The 22,243-nt window shown below is 36.9% G+C and overlaps 2 protein-coding genes across 5 annotated transcripts in view; one reads left to right on the forward strand and one right to left on the reverse strand.

The window, feature by feature from the left end:
* CEP85L (centrosomal protein 85L) overlaps positions 1 to 22,243 on the forward strand; it is a 168,670-nt gene that overhangs the window by 55,006 nt on the left and 91,421 nt on the right. The window lies entirely within an intron of this gene.
* Positions 1,924 to 12,394, reverse strand: PLN (phospholamban). The gene is given in 2 exon segments (NM_001082621.3): positions 1,924 to 2,398; positions 12,304 to 12,394. A coding segment is annotated over 1 exon segment (159 nt). The 5' UTR covers positions 2,303 to 2,398; positions 12,304 to 12,394; the 3' UTR covers positions 1,924 to 2,143.

A 22,243-nucleotide genomic window follows, 5' to 3' on the forward strand; every position in this document is an offset into this window, starting at 1 on the left:
AGGTAAGTTTATCACCTGTGTTTACAAGCCCTCTAGTTGTTATTAAGGATCTCCAACCTTTCGGTGAGGCTACACTGAAGAAATCCTGTTAGTGTGAGACCACCTTTTCTCTTTGTTGCTCAGATATCTGTGAACCAAAACTATGCCACTTTCCATCATCAGGGATTCAGAGAATTTAAAAGCAGTTTCCCCTTTATTATTCAGTTACCAGAACTTGTATTAGGTAGAATCCAAGATCAGTGTTGATATTTCAAATTCTTGTAGTAACCACATTTTATCAAATATGATTACTTATACATTCTCTTTTAATAATTGATATATTAGTAGTATGTCTTGACCTGAAGTTAAAATTGTAGGATTATGCTACATAGGTGTAAACCATTTTAAGCTTAACTTTTTTTTGAGGTTCAACTTATTGTTTTAAAAAATTTATTTTAATTTTATTGGGGGTGGGGGGAGGAAGCGAGAGACAAAGATAGAGAAAGAGCTTCCTTCTGTCTGCTAGTTGACTCACCAAATGCAGTAGCCAGGACTGGACCAGGCTGAAACCAGAAGCCTGGAATTCAATCTAGGTCTCCCAGGGGGTGGCAGGGAGCCAAGTACTGAGCCATCATCTGCCTCCTCCCAGGGTTTGCATTGGCAGGAAGCTAGAATCAGAAGTGGAGGCCTGACATGAACCCAGGCACTCTGCTACAGGATGTGAACATACCAAGGAGTGTTTTAATTACTGCGCCATTTGCCTGCCTTTGACTTGATTTTAAACTTTGGGGTCAACTTAAATGATGAAATTTTGGTGAATTATTTTCCAACACCAAATTTTTATTCAGTTATTTTATGAATTGTTTGGAAGATGCTATAAAATGATCAGAGAGAATATTGATATATTCAGCAGGAAAATAATTATTAGTTAGGATCATTGGATTTATTATTTAGCTCAGTAATTACAGATTAGCACTTCTAGCTTTGTCATTTAGCCCAGGAAACACTTACAGTGTTTACCATCTGTTTGATAAATTAAGGGAAATAGTCATATCCTATTATAAATACTAGGTGGGACCAAAGTTCATTTCAAAATGTAATCCAAGAATTAGATACTATATGGAGAAAGAATTCAAATTTTTAATTTTTAATGCTTCATATAATTTCTTTTCCTGTCATGTTTTCTTTGTCCACATTGAGCATGATGCTAGGTAGAGGACAACCTGTAAAATCATTGTGAAGTCTTAAAATTTCATGATTACAAAGATATAGTATAGCAAATCAGGTACTGCAGTTCAGATAATCTGCTACAGTGCCGAAAACTAATGAGACTATATTCTGTTAGTAATGATGGCCAACCACACTGCAGTTTATTAAATTGCCCACCAGTCCTCATCTTTTGATTATAATGTCCTCAAGAGATCAGACTTAAAATTTATTTCCATGTACTTCAGTTCTGTATTTCCTAGAGAAAATTAATTGAGGGGAATTTTATTTAGGTAAGAATAAGGCCCTACAAAACCACTTGATTCTCAGAGATTTTTAAAGTGTTAATATAAATAGCATAAAAAAAGTACAATTTCTGTTTTAGCATGTGGGTTTTGGTAAGGGGTTACTACAAAGGCTTTTTTGTAATAATATAATAATAACGATAACAAACATGAGGAATCAGTGGCTATTTTAAATAATGACACTTCATTTGAATTATTTTGGTACTTAATGGAGACCTGAAAAATACTTAGTATCAAAGAAGCTATTACAGTGCAATATAAATTATATTTACCCCGAAGAGTGAAGCTAATGCTTTACATATGAAGTGAACTTGCTAGCAGTGCTGTTTCAAAATTAAGCTCTTATTTCATCCTCAGAAAAGATTTGGGATAGAAATTTATAAGCCATGTTGAAGAAGTCAGCAGTTACATTGTACACACTTGAATTATAGTCATTTCAAAGTTAATTTTGGAAAACAAAGCCCTTTCATGGTTAGAGGATCCAGCAAATGAATACATTTGCCAAGAATTTGTTTTACTCTTAATCTCGACCTTTTCACCAGGAAATTCTTGTGTTCAGGACGTGGTCTGTTACGTGGTGTTCTCCTCTCTTCACGGGGTGGTAGACTTTAAGCTGATGTGGGAAATGACGGATCTGGAGGTTCAGCAGAACTTCAGAGAAGCATGACGATGATGCAGATCAGCAGGAGACATATCAAGATGAGACAGAAATTGATAAATAGGTTCTGGAGGTTTTGACGTGCTTGTTGAGGCATTTCAATGGTTGAGGCTCTTCTTATAGCAGAGCGAGTGAGGTATTGAACTTTCTCCATGGCACTAAGAAGGCAGGAAGTCTGAAGTTTTAATATGTCAAGAGAAAGCTAAAAAGCTGGTCCCAGATGTGAGAGGACTGTCTTCTTTTAGGTAGCCTGGAATATAACAATAGTGAATAGATTAGGATCATATGTGTAATATATTTGCTGAACTTGTAAGATGCAATTTTGCATTAATTCATCTTCAGAACGATAAAATATCAGATGTCTGTAGTCTGTGTGTCCATGCATATGTTTTTGTGTATCTCTTTTTAATGGTGGGGCATACCATCACTGTTTGATTTGTCCTGTGTTTGGAATGTAGTAGCTTCAGTTTTTGCTTTCACACAGAGTGACTTGAAGTATGATTTGGTTTATAGTACAACTTTTTTTGGGGGGGGGGTTATCTCTTTGGGTAAAAGTTCTTAACATATAGTTGAAGTCTGTTTCTCTGTAAACATATTGATGTGATCATTTAGTGTACTGATAGCTCCAGAACCAATCTCATGAAAAATGCATAAAGTAAGTTATTCCTTGGATCTTAATTTTAGTCCAAAATATGATAGGTAAATTAGTAGCATTTTATAAGAAATATAAATTCAAATTGTTTGTTATTCCTTTCTATAATTTCGTAGCTTTATAGAGTGTAAGTTTAAACATTTTTAACAAAACTTAAGTACTGAAGAGTTTCAACCTTGGAAGGCATAGTAACTGTTGTCATCTCACTGTCTACCACCAGCAGTTCCTACTTAGAGATGACCTGTGCTATGAATAGAAGTGTCTACCTTGCCTTTTTTGAGGGCTCCCATAACCTTTTCCTGCCTTTGGAGCCTGAAGTTTGAAATAAGACAAAAATCAAATAAAAAGTTAATGCATGCCATTATAGGAAAACTAGGTAGAGATTTAAAACTAACTGTAGAGGCTGGTGTTATAGTATAGCAGATTAAACTACTGCTGGGACATTGGCAGCACCTCATATCACAGTGCCAGTTCGAGTTCTGGCTACTCTGCTTCCAATCAGGCTCCCTGTTAGTGTGCCTGGAAAGCAGCAGATAATGCCTTCCAACCACGTGGGAGACTCAAATGGAATCCTGGCTCTTGGCTTCAGCTTGGCCCAGTCTCAAGCTATTGTGGTCATTTGAAGAATGAACTAGTGGATGGAAGATCTCTCTCTCCCTCAACCTCTCTCTCTCTCTCTCTCTCTGCCTTTCAAATAAATAAGTAAATAAATAAACCTAAAAATAAACTCCACTAACTATAAAATAACTGTCCAGAAAGAATTGATATTAACATTTGGTGATATTTCATCTTCCATCAGAATGTTTGTTTCAATTTTGAAATAAGAAATTTAAAATGGAATTTTAAAATCCCATAATTAATTGCTCAGAGAAAATGACTGTCAATAAATTCAGAATAAAACGGAAGCTGGGGTTATAGTGTAGCAGATTAAGCTGCCACCTGTGATGCCAGCATCCAGTATTGGTGCTCCACTTCTGATCCAAGCTCCCTGCTATTGTAGATGGGAAAGCAGCAGGTGACCACCCAAGTACTAAGGCCCTTCCACCCATATGGGAGACTTGGTTGGAGTTCCTGGCTTCTGGCTTCTGTCTGTCCCAGCCCTGGCCATTCGGGGAGTGAACCAGGGATGGAAGATCTCTCTCTCTCCCAAATTCTGCCTTTCAAATAAATAAAATAAATCTTTTTTTTTTTTAAAGAGTAAAACAGATTCTTAGCAAATTTATTCCTCTGCCAGATCTTGTAAATGTGAAAGGAGTTTATTTTCTAAAATTAACTTCACAATGACTATAGACTAAGTGTATTTACTGTAACTGTTCACTTCCTCAGCATGGCTTGTTGATACATCATTATTAATCAAGATTTTACTACCTTACCCCAGCTGCCAGATTTCATTTTCTTGCTAGTCTCTGTATATCCTATGAGAGCCCACCTCATCCTGTTATCCCCATTCTTGAAAGAGGCAAGTGCTGAAAGAATGGGACGGGTAAAGACATGCATCAGTTAAACTCAACATTTATTTTTCAAAAGAAACTATGTAGTATATGGTGGTTAGGTTTTTCTTTTTTTCCCCAACAAGATACTTATTTTTGAAGGAGAGAGCGAGCTAATGAGAGTGAGTGTGAGCACGTGAGCACATGAGAGCCAATCCAGTGGTTTATGCCCAAAATGTACACATCAATAGGACTGACCCAGGCTAAAGTTGTGACCTGGGTGCTTAGTCCAGGTCTCCCGTGTAGGTGACAGGAACCCAGTTACTTCAGCCATCACTGCTTGTCTCCCAGGGCCTGCATTAACAAGTAGCCAGAGTCAGGAGCTGGAGCCAGAAATGTAACCCCAGGTATTCTGCACTGGGATGTGAACATTTTAACCATAGGCTAAACACTTGCCCCAACTCTGTAATGTTTAGTACTTCAAGTTGGCTCTGTTACAGTTTGAATTGTGTAATTGACTGGACTTTCATGTGTCTTAAGACTCTGTCCCTCAGTGTGTTGGTCTGTAGTAAGTAGTTCCACACAGCCAACTTAGAGCAAACAATTTTTTAAAAAAAGATTTATTTATTTATTAATTTGAGAGGTAGAGTGAGGGGCAGAGAGTTCTTCCATCTGTGATTCACTCCTCAAATGGCTATAATGGCCGGAGCTGGCCTGATCCAAAGCCAGGAGCCAGGAGCTTCTTCTGGGTCCCCCACGCTGGTGCAGGGGCCCAAGTGCTTGGGCCATTCTCCCACTGCTTTCCCAGGCCATAGCAGAGAGCTGGATTGGAAGTGGAGCAGCCAGGACTACGACTGGTGCTCATATGGGATGCTGGCACTGCACGCTGCGGCTTTACCCACTATGCCACAGTGCTTGCCTGACTTCATTATTTTATAAAGAATTGGCAACAGCCTGCGTTTCCCTAACATGTAGTCTTCATTGTCCAACACAGGTGACTAAACGTATCTGTAAATTTCCCTACTTAGAAAATGACAGCTAAAACTGTTTATTTAATTACTTTTGCTTGATTTCTTCAGAAAAAATATTATAGAAATAAAGTTTTCATTCTTTGAGTACATGCAGCCTTTACATTACTTCTGCATGTATTTGCTGTGCTATATCAGTGAATTTATATTATTGGGGAAGTGTGGGCAGATTTTATTTATTCCTTTATATTTTTGACTAGTCACTTTGTATGAGAACATTTAATGATACAGTTAAAACATAAGAATTAACATTGGTAATTTCTATTTTTATAAAACTTGAGGGCTTAAATGGTCTTAAAGTCTGAGTTTTAAAAGTTATTTTGAGATAAACTTGGGCAAGGAGAGGGCTGGTCAGCAATTCATCAAGAAGCGTTTACAGGAATCATCCTTGCCCTGACATTTATGAGTGGGTACTTCAGTCACGTGCAACATGTCAGCTTTCCATAAATACTCTGTTCCCTTTTTTATTTTGTTCTTTGCACATGTTGTTCTGCTTTTGCCTGTTGTACTCCCTTTCCACCTCCTTCCACCTTCTGATTGTTTGCCAAACTTTGGTTGATCTGAAAACCCAATTTAAATATCACTTCCTAATAATATCTTTGATTAGTCATTAAGGTAGAATTAGGCATTAAGGTAAAACCTATGATGGGTTTTCAAGGACTTCCGTGTTATCTATATAAGAATAACAGGTTGTGCTGTAACTTAAATTTACATATCTGTGTCCCCAATTACACTTCTGGTTCATGAGTAAGGAACTGTGTGTTCATTTTGTATCCTGGTGTCTAGTGCATAATTGACACCATTTGATTAGATCAGTAAAGTTGAATAAGGGAGTTTTATGACTGAAAATTTTAGAAAACTGTTGAAAACCATGCTGTGATTAACAGGTTAATCAGGTAAAATAATAGAATTTGTTGGTTAAACACACACACTCTGATATTCTTCTTGTCACTTCCTGTCACAGATGAGGAAAATAAGTTCCAGAGAGTCTGCTGATAAACACAGTATTAACCTAAACTAGGCTGTATATAAATGTGTATTCCCATTATTGAAAATATAATACAATAATCTTTAAAGCTGACCTCATAATACCACAACAGCCAATTGTTTGTGAAAAAGGAGAAATTATTGCTGGAAACAAATTGGGTGTAAAGAAGACCAACGAAGATGGTGACCTATTTCTTGTTAAATTTACAGTGATTTGTAGTTACTTCATGATCTGATGATACAAAAAGCTGAAAAGAAATCTTTTCAAGCTGTTACTGGTATGCATTAAATGTTGGGGGTTAATTTAGTTAGTAGTTGTACACTTTGCAGTATACAAAGTTGAGTCCTATTCTGCTGAGCTTCTAAAATCTGTAAATAAGCCAGATTACATCCATAGAAAATGGGGCTTTTGGCGTATGTTAAGAATTGGAAGTTGTGTGTGGGAACATAACAATCCTATTTTTGGAGTTGTCTGTGACCTTCACTGCTTCATAATTTATGGCAGGGTTGTCAGGTGTTCAGCGTTCTTTACTCTGCACTGACAGTAACCCTGGGAATTTAGAAGTCCTGCAGTCTTCTTTTTTGACCACCTTTCTTATAGGCAAGCTGTTATTAGAGCAATATTTGATGGAGAGTATAGAAACATAGTTTACATTTTTCTTATATCCTCTAGTCCCTTTTTAAGAATATTCAGAAATAGATTGTGTCAAAATGTTGAGAACTTGCATGAGGCCTAAACAGCCATGGAAACTGAAGTTACTTCCTTCTCTTTTATTAAAAGGATGACAGTATGTGTTAACTTTCGGGGACAGGAAAGTATTCATTTACAGATTAGTTTAAAAATTTATTGGCTGGCGCCGCGGCTCAATAGGCTAATCCTCCACCTAGTGGCGCCGGCACACCGGGTTCTAGTCCTGGTCGGAGCGCCAGATTCTGTCCCGGTTGCCCCTCTTCCAGGCCAGCTCTCTGCTGTGGCCCGGGAGGGCAGTGGAGGATGGCCCAAGTGCTTGGGCTCTGCACCCCATGGGAGACCAGGAGAAGCACCTGGCTCCTGACTTTGGATCAGCGCGGCGCACCAGCCGCGGCGGCCATTGGAGGGTAAACCAATGGCAAAGGAAGACCTTTCTCTCTCTGTCTCTCTCTCTCACTATCCACTCTGCCTGTCAAAAAAAAATTAATTTATCATTCAGGATCTAAAATCCGAATATTTAAACTATGAAAGATGCTTGATAGTAGATTGATTGTAAAAATGCTAGATCCTGGGGCAGACGCTGTGGCATAGTGGGTGAGGCCGCAGCCTACGCGGCATCCCTTGTGCCTGCCAGTTCGAGTCCCGGCCGCTCCACTTCTGATCCAGCTCACAGCTGTGGCCTGGGAGAGCAGTGGAGGGTGGCCCGGGTCCTTGGGCCCCTGCACCTGTGTGGGAAGACCTGGAGGAAGTTCCTGGCTCCTGACTTCGGATAGGCACAGCTCCAGCCGTTGTGACCAATTTGGGAGTGAACCAGCAGATGGCAGACCTCTCTCTCTGTGCCTCTCCTCTCTCTTTGTAACTCTGCCTTTCAGGTAAATAAATAAATCTTTAGAACAAACAAAACAACAACAAAAGAAATGCTGTATCCCTATCTGTTGTATTGCATATAAGAGGCAGAAAAATTCCCACAGAATTATTCTAATTTTTGGAGAGATGGGAAGAATAGCTTTTTATTCTTCCTTGTAGTATTTATAAAGCCTTTGTAATCCATGTGCTCAAAGTAGGTAAAATTAAAAGTTAACAGTCAAGTTCAAAACAGTGTTCTGTTTTTTGAAGTGGGAGGAGGAAAGAGAAAAACCACAGGGCAACCTTCATTCGTAACACACATCGTGGGCTGTGTTAAGCAACACGCTGAGTAGAAGGTTGTATGTCAGCTCCAACAGGAGTCCTTAGTATGAGTTCTGTTTCAGCAACACAGTGTCAGATGTATGTGCACAGTGGACCTTCAGCAGACTTTTGAAAAATTTTGGTGGCCTGCTTTATGACTTGCTAGGCAACTGACACCTTAATGATGCTGTATATACTGACTAGTAACTGCCACTTGTAAATTAAGCACTTTCAGTTTTTTGGGATATTATTTCTGTTGAAATTGCAATTTCCTGAGATTCTTTATATTTGTGGAATTTAAAATTTTGCTTCCCTGTCTTTATTTCTGTTTGCATGTCTGTTATTCTTGTAAACATGGGTATATTTTGCTAGTGCATTCAAGTCATAAATATCTAAGGCTATAGTCTTGGCAGATGGATTTTTTTCTCATTTAGTTGATTTAGTAGATTAGAATTCTGTACAGATTGAGGTTGGATAAACAGATATGTCTGTATTAGAATTATTCAGTTTTTACTTTTTCCTACCACTCATTTCCATTTGCACAAATGGGCCCGCAGTTATTGTGTCTACATCTTTTTTTTTTTCTTTTTTAAACTTGTTGAAATGAATTAGGAAACTTCATCATTAGATTACAGTCAGTTGGCTTACCAGAGTTCACATTTTCATTTTGACGTTGCCTAACACTAAACTTGAATTTCTGTCTGACATTACTTTGGGGCAGCAACAGTGAAGACTGTAGATCCAGGCTGGATATTTGCGTCTTCAAGTGCTTCTGCCTGCACACAAGAAAATCAGTATCCTCTTGATTCCTAAATGACCCCCATAGTGAAATGCTGGTAAAGCTCTGCCTCGAGGAGGGTTCTCTAAACAATAGCACAGGGATTTTCTCTCTGCAGTTGGCATTTTACTTTTGATATTTTCTATGTAGGTTTTTCTTTTGTTATTTTAAATAATAAAATGATTTAGAAACTAATTTGCAATTAAAATGCGATTTTCAGCCTTGTAGGAGTTGAGACTTCAGATTTTTACTTATTTTTTGAAGAGAATATCATCTTGGCATGTTAGGGAAGTCTTAAGGAAAAATGAATGCCACGTAATAAGTACACCCTTGTTAATGTGAGTGAATTGATCAGCTTTTTTTTTTTTTTTTAAATTTGAAAACCCTGAAGACGGAGTACCTTTAGAAAACACTAGAGGGCCTCAGAGGACTGTAAGTGTACTGGGGTGGCACTGTATTTGTAATACATGCAGGGTTTAAAGACATTGATGTACTGTTTCTGGAAATATTCAGAGAGACCACTCATTTAATTTATAAGTTTATTGCTTTATTTACTTTATTTCCAAACTCTATATTTGTTCCTTTGCCAGTATGATCAGCCCAGGAAACTTTAATTTGACTGGTTGTGGTATATTGCTTAATAATTAAGGATATCTTTCTTATAGTCCCTGGTTTTGAAAATGATCCATAGAATATCATTTAGGCTATTAGGAATATAATGCCTGGTATACAACTTAACTGTAAATTAAATGGAATTGTTTTAAATGAATAGAAGAAGTTGGATTCTCTAAATTTGTCTTGTAGAATGGCAAAGTATTAATTCTTTCAGTCTATTTTGCTCTGTTAATGTCATTGTTTATTTTTAAGCCAAGTTGATCAGTGGTATAGGATTTGCATGTGGTTCAGAGTCATAGAGCTAAGTGCCTGCCAAAGGCCCTGTATTGCCTAGCTGCATGACGTTGGGCAGTTTGCATTTTGGCCTAAATTCTGAAACAGAGATACAATATCAGACATACAAAGAATTCAGAGGAACAAATGAAATATTTATGTATACTAGTGCATTTAGAAAATTACTCTTCAGAACAAAAAAAAAGACAATTGACTCTATTCATTTCTAGGACTGGTAATAACTATATAGTCTAATTTAGAGGTGATTTACACCATAAATTTAGGTTTTCAGTTAAACTTTTAGTATGTTGCATGTAGTTATTACTTTATATAATACATTTAAAGTAAGTTTTTTACTTTATTTTTGCAAATATTCTCCTACCTCTAATTAGTGAGATTAAAAAAAATTAATATACATCCCAAATGGGTTTTCTTTTTATCTACTAAAATCTAATTTTTTTTTAACTTTTATTTAATGAATATAAATTTCCAAAGTACGGCTTATGGATTACAATGGCTTCCCCCCCATAACGTCCCTCCCACCCACAACCCTCCCCTTTCCCACTCCCTCTCCCCTTCCTTTCACATCAAGATTCATTTTCGTAAAATCTAATTTTGATGTTTCATGTTTTAGGAAATGATATTGATGTGACTCCTGCAAGTACTCTGTAGTTCTTTTACATGCTTTTGAAACCTAGGGCTTTTTTTTTTTTTTTTTTTTTTTAGTAGTTTATGCTTCTTTCATATTTCTCCATCTTATGTAACACTAGTTTTAAACCATAAGTCTTTATAAACATACAATACTTAAAAGTATTATCTTAAAGTAGAGAGGAACTAGATGGGGCATAATATATGGCTCATTGGTAGGCATTATGTTTTAAATTTGAACAGCAGTCACTTTAGCAATGTAATTTCTGTTAACCTGAGCACACTGGTTACCTAAGGATAATCTTAATAGAATTTCTGCTCTTTCTAGGTGTTTGTTTTTGGAATAATATGTGATGTAGTAAAATTTGGATACAATGAAAGAATTCTTGAATACCCTGTTTAAAGTATTAGATTGTAATTTGATAGATATTTGAGTAAAAATGCAGAGATATGTATATGAAACCACCTCACAGAGTGACTTACATAAGAACAAAGGAAAAACATTTTGTAAATACAAAGATACTGAAAAAAATTAGGGTTACTTAGTGGTAGACAAAATTAAAAATGTTTAAGGAATACTGCTTATGGAATTATAACGTTCCTGCTTGTTCTGAAAACAGTACAGTTTACACTGTTACAAGAATTGAAAATTCTAAGATAAATTTTTTTAATGTATATAATACAAAAATAAAGTGAAACAAATATCATCTTATTTATGCCCTGATAGAACTTTAAGAATAAGGAAGCATTTCATCTAATAAATTGAGATTTTAACAGAGAATATGGTAGCATTCAAACAGAAGTCAAGTATATTGTACTGTCTCAATTCTTGGACATTTCTTTCTTTTTGTCATTTTCGTGCTAAGCTCAAAAGAGAAAAAACTAAGGAACACTAGAGGACAATAAATTAACAAGTGTATTCATTAGTAGGCAGAATAATCACTCATGTAATCAAATTTGCTTCAGTGAGATATTTAGAATGTGAGTGCTAAAATAATCTCTATTTTGAAAGTATTGAAACTTTCTGTACCTTTACAAGGACTTTTATATTTTTGTGTTAAATGTTTTAAAATTTTCAAATTTGTTCTTTATGATATTGTATTGAATTTAATAAAAGAAACTTCATTCATTAAAAACATGGGATTTTTGGAAGTGTTTGTTAAAAGTTGCCTAGACTTTGCCCATTTCTTGATTCTGTTCTCTTTATATTAATATTACATTAACATGAAAATTGTTCTGTAGTAATTATCCATGTATTTGCTAGAACCTCAGAATCTAATGTATTAGTAAATACCTTAAAATTAAAATTAAAGTTGACTGAGTTTTATGGAGAGGAAAAATCTTTAAGAACATTTCTAAATATGATATATTAAACTCTATTTAGTTAAGTAAGGGATCATAATGACAATACTGAATAAACCTGCTGATAATGTGCATGTTGTAGTCACACAACTATGCGTACTATTACAGATGCAAATATATAGCCTACTCCTGCACTATATTTCAGTAGAGTAAGATACAATACAGTTATGCCATTGTTCTGTGTGAAGTTATGCTATCACCACCACTAAATATGATAATACAATTGTAAGATTTTTAAATTGGCAGAAATTTAAATTTGAACAGTAAAATAAAAGTGAAAGTTAAACGACAATACCAATTCAGGGCTAAAGATGAATATGATTCTTTAAATTTTAAAACTAAATCTTATTTTTTACTGTCACTATATAGATAAACATTTGTTTAGATATTAAGCATTTTGCCACTTCAAACATTTCACTAACTTTGAACTGAGATTTAAAAACTATGATTAATTTTTTAAGAACTCAGTGAGTTTGAATTTCAGAAAGTATGAATGACCAAAACCAGTGAAATCCATTTCTTACCTTGGCTGCTGTGATCACCACAGTACAGAATATCAAGTAGTGTGAGGTCTTAATGGGCTTGTAGCTGGGAAGTGTTCTGACTCTGTTACCAGGTTTATGGGAATAGTTGCAGTAGGTGGAGGAGAAAAAGTATTCTAGGGAGGTCTTATGATGTCACACAGGAATTCTGAAGTTCTGATTGGTTAACCATAGTCTTACCACAGCCAAACTTTAGAACTTCATTTATCTTTAGGTATGGAAAGGTCACTAACACTTTGTGCTTCGATTTTTGCTTTTAATTTAAAAAATATGGCAGATAAATAAAATAAGTTTGGGTGGTAGAAAGCTCAAGATTTATTCACTTTCAGGTTTAAAGATAATTGTATTTTGATGGTGATGATATTGAAGACAGAAAATAGTTGTAATAGGAATTTTAATAGAATGAGAGTAACATAGGCTTAGATGCAACAACTTTCATTGAGTTGTTGCTACTATTGCTTTAATACCGTATCTTCATAATGTTAAGTTCAAGTAAGGCAATGGGTTATCATTTTCACGGAATTAAATTTTATACTTTTCCTGTTTTAATTTTTTTCTTAGTCCTGTGTATTTTTGAGAGGGATAGTGTCTGAGAAAACCACTCTAATAACTAGTTATATTTTTTTAAAATCAACCTTATAGTGGAAGTAGGAACTAATAAATGTGTTTAACTCACTTGTGTTTTCTTCACTTTGAGGTTTAATAATGTACTTATCAATAATAATTCTCATGTAAATTGCTATATCACCCCAAGAAAAATAGCGATTTGCAAATACAGGGAATTAAGATTATTTAACAGCTGCATTAGATTACCTTAAAGTCTTACTAAATGTTTAGTACTCAGACACAGTATCAAGGTAATTTTCTAGCAAAAAAAGGAGTATTTGTAGATTCCTAATCAGTTGCATCCGAGTTAATGAAGCTTTATTTGGGTGGATTTACATTTGTTAAAATTTAAATTGTGTAGTTTTTCTTCAAGAATGCACTTCATCTAATGTAGCACTTGCTTTCCTGAAAATTACTGTATGAGAGTACATCAAAAAGTTCATGGAAAATTGAATTAAAAGATATTTTCTTGGGTGCAAAAAAAAAAAAAAACAAACCTTGAAATCCTTGCCTAATTTTTCATAGTAAGCATTTTTCATTAACTCTTTGAAGACTCCCTCGTGTGCATGGATTTAAAAGAACTTTTGCACCAAAAAAAAAAAAAACAAACCCTACCTTTAATTCCAATTTCCACAAATTTTTTGCAGTACCGTCATAAATAAAATTTTTAGAAGTGGAATAATATTTTTGAGCTTCTTAGAACAGTTTATCTTACCGGAAACTGGGAAAAGAATCCTTTTGAAAAGAGAGTTTGTCGTTCTCCTGTTCTCTGTCTATTTTTTTTGTTTGTTTATATAAGATTTCCTTAAATTGCGCACCTGCAAATTCTGATTCTTAATGCTCTTCTTTACTTTTGGAGGAACTATTTTTAATTTTCTTATTTTTTTTCTTTTTAATATTTACAGTGTAGTGAACTCAGCCCGCTTCACTTTCTTACGGGTAACCGAAATGTGTAGCAGCAGCTGCTGTGTGTCCTTAAATGGAGATGATCTTGGCTTCTTCCAAAGAAAGATAAAATCCTTCTCTTCAGCAAATCGCTCGTTATTTAAAGAATCAGCTAAAACTAACTGAAAAGTATTTTAGCAAAGAACCTTTGTGAACATTGTTACAGGAAGATTTAGAACTTAAAAGTAAGCCCCATATTAAGGAAATTATGTGAATGACACTTAACACTTTGCTCAGTGCTCTACAACCATTTTTTCTTTAGAAATTTACGTAATAAAAATCTTATTATCAGTTACCAATGATGACTGATAATATGGAACTTAAAACCCTATAGGCTTACAGAAATTTAACAAAGATACAGCTGCTAAAAGACAGGCTGAGAAATCAAATCTAAATATGTTTAGTTAGAATTCCTGATATGTTGGCATATTTTAGGAAAAAATTATGATTCGGACATTGTTTTCATAGAATAGAATATGTCAACTAAGCAATGTTGAAGATGGAGAAAAGTGAATTACTAAACACTGTTAATATTTTCAGGAAGTTTGCTTGAAGTTTGTCTGCCAGTTACTCATTCATTTGAATGTGAAGCTTAGGAGATAGATCATTATAGTCTAGGAACTTGTTATTCTAAAAAACAGAATTAGTGATAGTTGGAAAAACAAAGAAACTGCCATTGACAATAAAATGTCTCTATCCTAATCTGTGAATTCAACCAACTGCTGTTCGGAAATACTTAAACCAGTGTTTCTAAAATCTCTCTGGTATCTTACATATTTTTGAGATGCTTAAAAGGCACAACAGGCACATCTGCACATCAGAAGGATACTAACAGCCCTGTATACCCTTTTCCTTTGGACTAGCTGTTGCGGCTGCTGATTATGATTACTCTATTTGGACCATTAGGAAATGATACCTTTTAGTCTTAACTTGATTGCCCAAACAGAAAGTTTTAACAGGAGCATTGGTGTGTTACAATAAAATCAGTAGGGAGTTCTTCAAAAGTTCCCCAAGTAGAGTTGGATAAGTTTTTCTTTCTTTTCTTTTCTTTCTTTTTTTTTTTTTTTTTTTAACAGGCAGAGTGGACAGTGAGAGAGAGAGAGAGAGACAGAGAGAAAGGTCTTCCTTTCCATTGGTTCACCCTCCAGTGGCCGCTGCAGCCCGGCCGCTGTGGCCAGCGCACCACGCTGATCTGAAGCCAGGAGCCAGGTGCTTCTCCTGGTCTCCCATGCCGGTGCAGGGCCAAAGGACTTGGGCCATTCTCCACTGCCTTCCCGGGCCACAGCAGAGAGCTGGCCTGGAAGAGGGGCAACCGGGACAGAATCCGGTGCCCCGACCGGGACTAGAACCCGGTGTGCCGGCACCGCAGGCAGAGCATTAGCCTATTGAGCCGTGGCGCCAGCCGAGTTGGATAAGTTTTTAGAGGTGCTCTGTCAGTTTTCATTTGGAGTTACATTATAGTTTGAATCTGTTTTTGGACATAAGGCCTTATACAAATAACTCCCCTAAACAGCTTAATCTGTGAAATTGCATTGTTGTGAGGTTTTAATGAATAGCAATGTGGTGCCTGGAATGATTAGCCTAGATACCTCAACATTGTGTCCATTTAGTGTTATTCCATATTTTCTGTTTTCTTTTATGGTTTTTGGATAGAGATCAAAGGTCTTTGAACTTGAATAGGAAATCAACTGCATCTTTGCTTTTACTACACTGTAAATGAAATTAATGTTTCTTAAGTTTTGACTCTAGACCACGAACTGCAGCAGTGTGAACTGGGGGCATTTGTTAGCACCAGAATCTCAGATAATTTTATATACAGTGGACTCTCTGTGTCCATGGGTTCCCCATCTGTGAATTCAAGAAACTGCAAATTGAAAATATTGAAAAGAAAGCATTTGTACTAAACATGTATAGACTTTTACCTTGTCATTCTTCCACAAACATTACAGTATAAAAACTATTTTCATTGCATTACATATTATAAGTAACCTAGAGATGGTTTCAGGTTTACCAGAAGGTCATGCATGGGTTGTATGCACGTAATAGACTTGAGCATCTATAGATTTTGCTATGTGTAGGGCTTTCTGGACCCAGTCCCCTACAGATAGGATACTGAAAGACAGTAATGTTATGGTGGTTGCAGTAACTTGAAGTATTGTTTACATTGATCACTGTTTTGAAATTACCACAATTACTTATGCCTTTGGGTATTTTTAATCATTAACAAAGAAGCCTATATATTTCTACATCACAGATTTGGGTTTTCCAAAGATAATTTCAATGTACTTGTTTCTTTTTATCTTACTTATTTTTTGAAAAAGTTTTATTTTAGGGGCTGGTGCTGTGGCATAGTAAGTTAAGCTCTGCCTCCAGCACCAGCATCTCATGATTGATGGTTCAAATCAAGGCTGCTTCTCTTCTGATCCAGCTCTCTGCTAATGACCTGGGAAAGCAGTGTAAGATGGCCTAAGTCTTTGGGCCCTGGTGCCCACATGGGAGATCTGGAAGAAGCTCCTGGCTCCTGGCTTCAGATTGGCGAGCTCTGGCCATTGTGACCATTTAGGGAGTGAACCAGTGGATGGAAGATCCTAGCCCCCCTCTCTCTCTCTCTCTCTCTCTCTCTTGTCTGTCTGTAACTCTGCCTCTCAAATAAATAAATATTTGAAAATTTTTTTAGAATTATTTAAAATTTACAAAATTATTGCGGAGATAGTACATACTGTTCCTTTATATATTACTGAATTTCATCTATTTTTTGGTTTAATATATTTGAGAAACAGAGATGCCTTCTGCTGGTTCACACCCCTCCCTTCATAAAATACTCAAAATACTATTTATTAAACTCTTTAACTTAGTATAGAATTAATCTTATGTGTATAAAGTTAATTGAAAATAGATCTTAGTAAAAAATAAGAATGGGAATAGGAGAGGGAGGAGGAAGAGGGGTGGGAGGGCAGGTATGGTGGGAAGAATCACTATATTCCTAAAGTTGTATTTATGAAATGTATGAAGTTTTTATACCCTACATAAAAGGTTTCTGGGTAAAAATAAATAAATAAATAAATGCACAGTGTTAGCATGCACACACACAAAAAACAAACAAAAAAATAGCTGGGCAACAGGTAGTGGGTTCGTCTCAAAGTCCAAAGCTGGGAACTCAGTTCAGGTCTCCCACAAAGGTGACAGGAATTCAAGTACTTGACTCATCACTGCTGCCTCTTAGGATCTGCCTTATCAGGAAGTTGGAATCAGGAGTTAGAGCAGGGAATTGAACCCAGACCCTCCATTGTGGGACAAGGGCATCATAACTGCTGGGCCAAACACAGCCGACATTAGTGTAGTATATATATCTCAGCAGTTGTTGATAAGTGTTCTCATACTTTTTTCAGATTTCCTTAGTTTTGCCTAATGTGCTTTTTATGTTATGGGATCTTATCCAGGAGACCACATAGAGTTCTTCAAAAAGTTCATGGAAGATGGCATTAAAAGATAAGTTTATTTTGGAGCAAGCTTTTTTGAAGTCCATGCATAGTTTTTTCGTAGTACATTTTCCATGTACTCTAGAGTACATGAGCTCTAGAGATACCTCATATATGTATAGATTTTGAAATTGTTTGTAACAAATAAACATGTTTTAATTCCATTTTGCCAGAAACTGTTTGAAATACCTTTGTCTTTAGTCATGTCTCCTTATTTCTCCTTGGTTGTGACAATTTCTCAGACCTTCCTGTTGTACTGGCCAGATATTTCATATCATGTCACCCAAGTGCGATTTTAAAACGTTTTTCTCATGATTAGGCTGCTCCACATGCCTTTGAGATGAATGCCAAAGAGGTAAGGTAACAGTTTTATCACATTGTATGTCAAGGATACGCATACATCCTTCTAATGTGACTTACCACTGTTGGTGTTACTTAACCATGAAACTTGGCTGAGGTGTAGCATTTGTCTAACTTCTCACTGTAGAGTAACTCTTGTTTCTCCCTTTCAATACTGTACTCTTTGAATGCAAAGAGGATGAAAGTTTTATTTTCCCCACTGATTGCTTGTTTCATGACTGAGGCCCTTATAACAAAAGACCTGATTAAGAAAAAAGAAGACCATGCTTAAATTTCACATAATGTGGAAGACATTTATAAGGGAATGAAGACCCAAAGGAACGTGTGAACTTGAGTCTTCTTATGCTTAATATTTGTTGAAAAGGTGAATCTTCATTGAGAAGTATGATTGGCCAGAAGAGCTATAATACAATGTTAGCAGCAATACCTATTTTCTCAGATTCTTTCTGTGTTGCTGTGTCTTCAGAGAAAAGGATACTCCTTTGGTGCGGGTATAGAGAGAGCACCTTTCTAATGACGATCATATGACTTTAGGAAAGAAGGGTGGAAGCTCAAAGATTGACAGTCATAGATTGCAGAATCTGCTTCAGGAGAGATAGGTGAGAGTGGCTTTCCTCCTGCTTTTTTAAATGCCCAGGTGCTGTATTTTAGGGTAGCACACCGTGACAGAAGTCACTGAGTACAGTCCAAGCTCATGCGCCAGTAGCTTGAGTGGTGTATCCACAAGAATTATTTGGAATGCTGTATCTTTTATTTTATGTATATAAAAGCATTCTGAGAACAGATCAGTAGGCTTTAGCTACCTTTAGCTACCAAAAAATTCCATGACACAAGAAAAGTAAGGAATTTCTATAGTTGTATTGAGCAGTCCCTTAACAGAAAAAGACTGAGTTCTCCAACAGGCTGAAATTCAAACATGCTCTTTATTTTAGACCCTATCTTTCTTTTCTCTTATCACATACCATTGTAGCCTGTGCTCTGGCTGCATGCAGCCGCCTGTGGCCTCCCTGAACAGGTTATTGTTCTATTTTGAGCCTTGGTACTTTTTTGTGTGAATGTCTTCCTTACCGACCCTTATTCACGTCAAAATGGTGTATCAGTTTATCTCTTCTGTGGAGCCTTTCTTCCGAATGCCAGATAATTTTGCATGTACCTCTGTTACTGTATACCTCTTCCTTGTGTTTATTAGTGTGTCTGTGTAGTAGATAAAGTACAAGCTCTCTGAGAGATGGCGCAATACCTCATTTGTACTGCTATTTATTCTTTATTGTTCTGTTACCTAGAATAAAATCTGGCTCATGGCGATTGTTAAGGACTGATTGAGTGAAGGACTGAGTGAGTCAGTGAAAGTGGGAGTGGGAAAGGTTGTCAGATTCTGTAGTGAGTTATCCTGTAGAAGTGTTAGACATGGTTAAGAAATCTTTTTCAATTTTAAAGCTCAGTGTGAAGAGGAAAAGGATGTGAAGGTTTTAGATACATGGGATAGGAATGGAAAAACAGAAGAAATCTTGTTACTTTAAAATGTAAAATGTATTTGGAAGGTAAGAGTGAAAGAAGGTCAGGCTGTAATATAGCTCACACTTACTATTAAACTCTTTCCTCAAGAATTAAAAAATGGCCGGCGCCGCGGCTCAATAGGCTAATCCTCCACCTGCGGTGCCGGCACACCGGGTTCTAGTCCCGGTCGGGGCACCAGATTCTGTCCCGGTTCCCCCTCTTCCAGGCCAGCTCTGTGCTGTGGCCCGGGAGTGCAATGGAGGATGGCCCAAGTGCTTGGGCCCTGCACCCGCATGGGAGACCAGGAGAAGCACCTGGCTCCTGGCTTCGGATCAGCGTGGTGCACTGGCCACAGTGCGCTGGCCACAGTGGCCACTGGAGGGTGAACCAACGGAAAGGAAGACCTTTCTCTCTCTCTCTCACTGTCCACTCTGCCTGTAAAAAAAAAAAAATTAAAAAATGTTATTTTCTCATTGGATTCTTAATAGTCCTTGGTGTTTTATATATTCTTAATATTGGTCTGCATATCCTGTTTTTATATATTTAGTTTTATTTTAATGATAGTTGTTTTCTTTTTGTTTTGGTAATAAGCACCCGTGAAGCCACTATCTAAAACAAAAACCAGCAAGGTAACAATAGCATGTATGGAACCACATGCTCTTCCTGTGTTCCCCTTAATATTCCCATTCAAGGAAATGATGAATCTGAAATTGGGTTCATTGCTTTCATATAGCTTTGTGGCATTTTCTTAATTCCTTAAAAGTATTTTTTATTAACAATATGTAAAGGATGCCATGTTATCTTTCACACTGCGTATTTAAACTCCAATTTGTGTCCAGGATAAAGCAATTTTCAAGGTAGACCAGTTTTTCTGGAAACTCTTTGACAAAAAGTTAATTTTTAGTAGTGACTGAATTAAGACACTTTAATATTTGCATGGTACATATTGTAATAACATGCAAGCTTTGAATGAGTTTCTGTGATATACACAATCCTTCAAAGATACGGCATTTTGTACTTTATTTAATTATTTAATTTGAGAGGGAGAGAAAGAGATAGAGATCCTGTCCACCGATTTACTACTCAAATGCTTACAACACCTAGATTGAGCCAGCCCTTAGCCAAAAACTAGGAACTCAGTTCAGGTCTCCCACATGGGTGGCAGGGGTCCAACAACCACTTGAGCCATCACCTGCTGCCTTCCATGGTGGGCATTAGCAGGAAGCTGGACCCAGGCACTCCAGTGTAGGATGCAGGTGTCTTAACCATTAGACCAAACATTTGCTAGGAATCTTTTTTTTTTTTTTTTAATAAAAACATTAGACCCCTCTATACAACAGGGGAGAAGATTTTACCTTAACGTTTGAGGTACTTCTCTGTTAAAGGCTTGAAAATTACTGCTTTTCATTTTAAAGCTTTTGAATCAAGAATTAGTTGAAAAAACACCCAAGCTAGAATGAGAATGAGAATAGCAGTCTGAAATGCAGCTGATGGGAATTCCCTCCATAGGCCAGCATGGAAGAGAATAGGAGTTAATCATTAAGCAGGTGAGAATACAACCTATAGGTGACCTTAAGGTCACTTTTAGAATTAATTTGTCAAACACCTGAAGGCCCAAGCATTTTAGTTTTCCATAACTATCTGAATTTTGGACAGATTCTCTGTTATAAATGTCCCAGTTAGGGATGGGGAAGTGTATAGACAAAAAGAAGGGCCAGGTTGTTAGAAAAGGGCTCATTTAGTTTTGCACAATTTTTAGAAAATTTATGAAATGTACTCCTAGTATTAGAATGAACAGCATCCTGTTTATAAAAATACAAATATTACTCAAGTGAGCTGAGCAGCGGAGGTAGGCTTTAGAGTCAGAAAAAAGCTGAACCAAGGGGCTGGCGCTGTGGAGTGGGGGTGCAGCCAGCACCTGAAGTGCTGGCATCCCATGTGGGCGCCAGTTCGAGTCCCGGCTGTTCCACTTCCAGTCTGGTTCTCTGCTGTGGCCTAGAAGAGCAGTGGAGGATGGCCCAAGCATTTGTGCCCCTGCGCCCATGTAGGAGACCCAGAGGAGGCTCGAGGCTCCTGGTTCCTGGCTTCTGGCTTTTGATTGGCACAGCTCCAGCTGTTGTGGTCATCTGGGGAGTAGACCAGCATATAGAAGACCTCTCTCTGCCTCTGCCTCTGCCTCTCTGTGACTTTGCCACTCAAATAAATAAATAAATCTTAAAAAAAAAAAAAAGGTGAACTAAGCAGAAATAAGGAAGGAAAAACATACTGGTTGCACATAGTTACTTTCCTCACGTGACTAAAACAGAGGGAACTTCTTACGCTGGTCAGGTAAACTGGGCTGCTTCTGATTGGTTGCTGTGAATCTTCTGTTTTGTTTTGGTTTTTAAACTGACTGCTTTTAAAGTTCTGTTTGATTAAATGGCAGCTAGCAGGAGTGACTCATTCTGGTTTCATCTAGTCTGTTGGGGCCTAGAGCGGGGCTCCATCCAATACATCAGCCTTTCATATTTAACAGTTAACATACTGATTTGTAGAGTGGGTGTGTGTCAGTTAGAGCTTATTAATAAGGTGTTGTCATTCTTTTTTTTTTCTCTTTCTCATTATCTTCCTGTATGATTTCCAGAAAATTAATCTTTCTCTACTCTGTTTTCTTAAAAATACAATGAAGGCAGATTGAATTAATTTTAAAATCTGTGACTCAGATGTTTTGATTATACTGTACTAGCTTGAAACCCATAGTTATAAAACTTTTGTTTTTATTTGAAAGGCAGAGAAAAAGGCACAGATCTCCCATCTGCTGATTCACTTCCCAGATGTCTACAAAAGCTGGGGCCTAGACCAGGCAAAGGAACTGGGAACCCAATCTGAATCTCCTAGTTGGTGACAGGGATCCGCACATTTGAGCCATTCATTACTGCTGCCTCTCATGGTATATATTAGCAGGAAACTGGATATGGGAACAGAGTAAGGACTCAAAACCAGGCACTTCTATTAAGGACGCAGGAGTCAGCCAGTGCATCAAATGCCTGCCCCCT

This window comes from Oryctolagus cuniculus, chromosome 5 (genome assembly GCF_051225735.1).
Source record: "Oryctolagus cuniculus isolate XC-2025 breed Fujian yellow rabbit chromosome 5, ASM5122573v1, whole genome shotgun sequence".
NCBI classification, from domain to species: Eukaryota; Metazoa; Chordata; class Mammalia; order Lagomorpha; family Leporidae; genus Oryctolagus; species Oryctolagus cuniculus.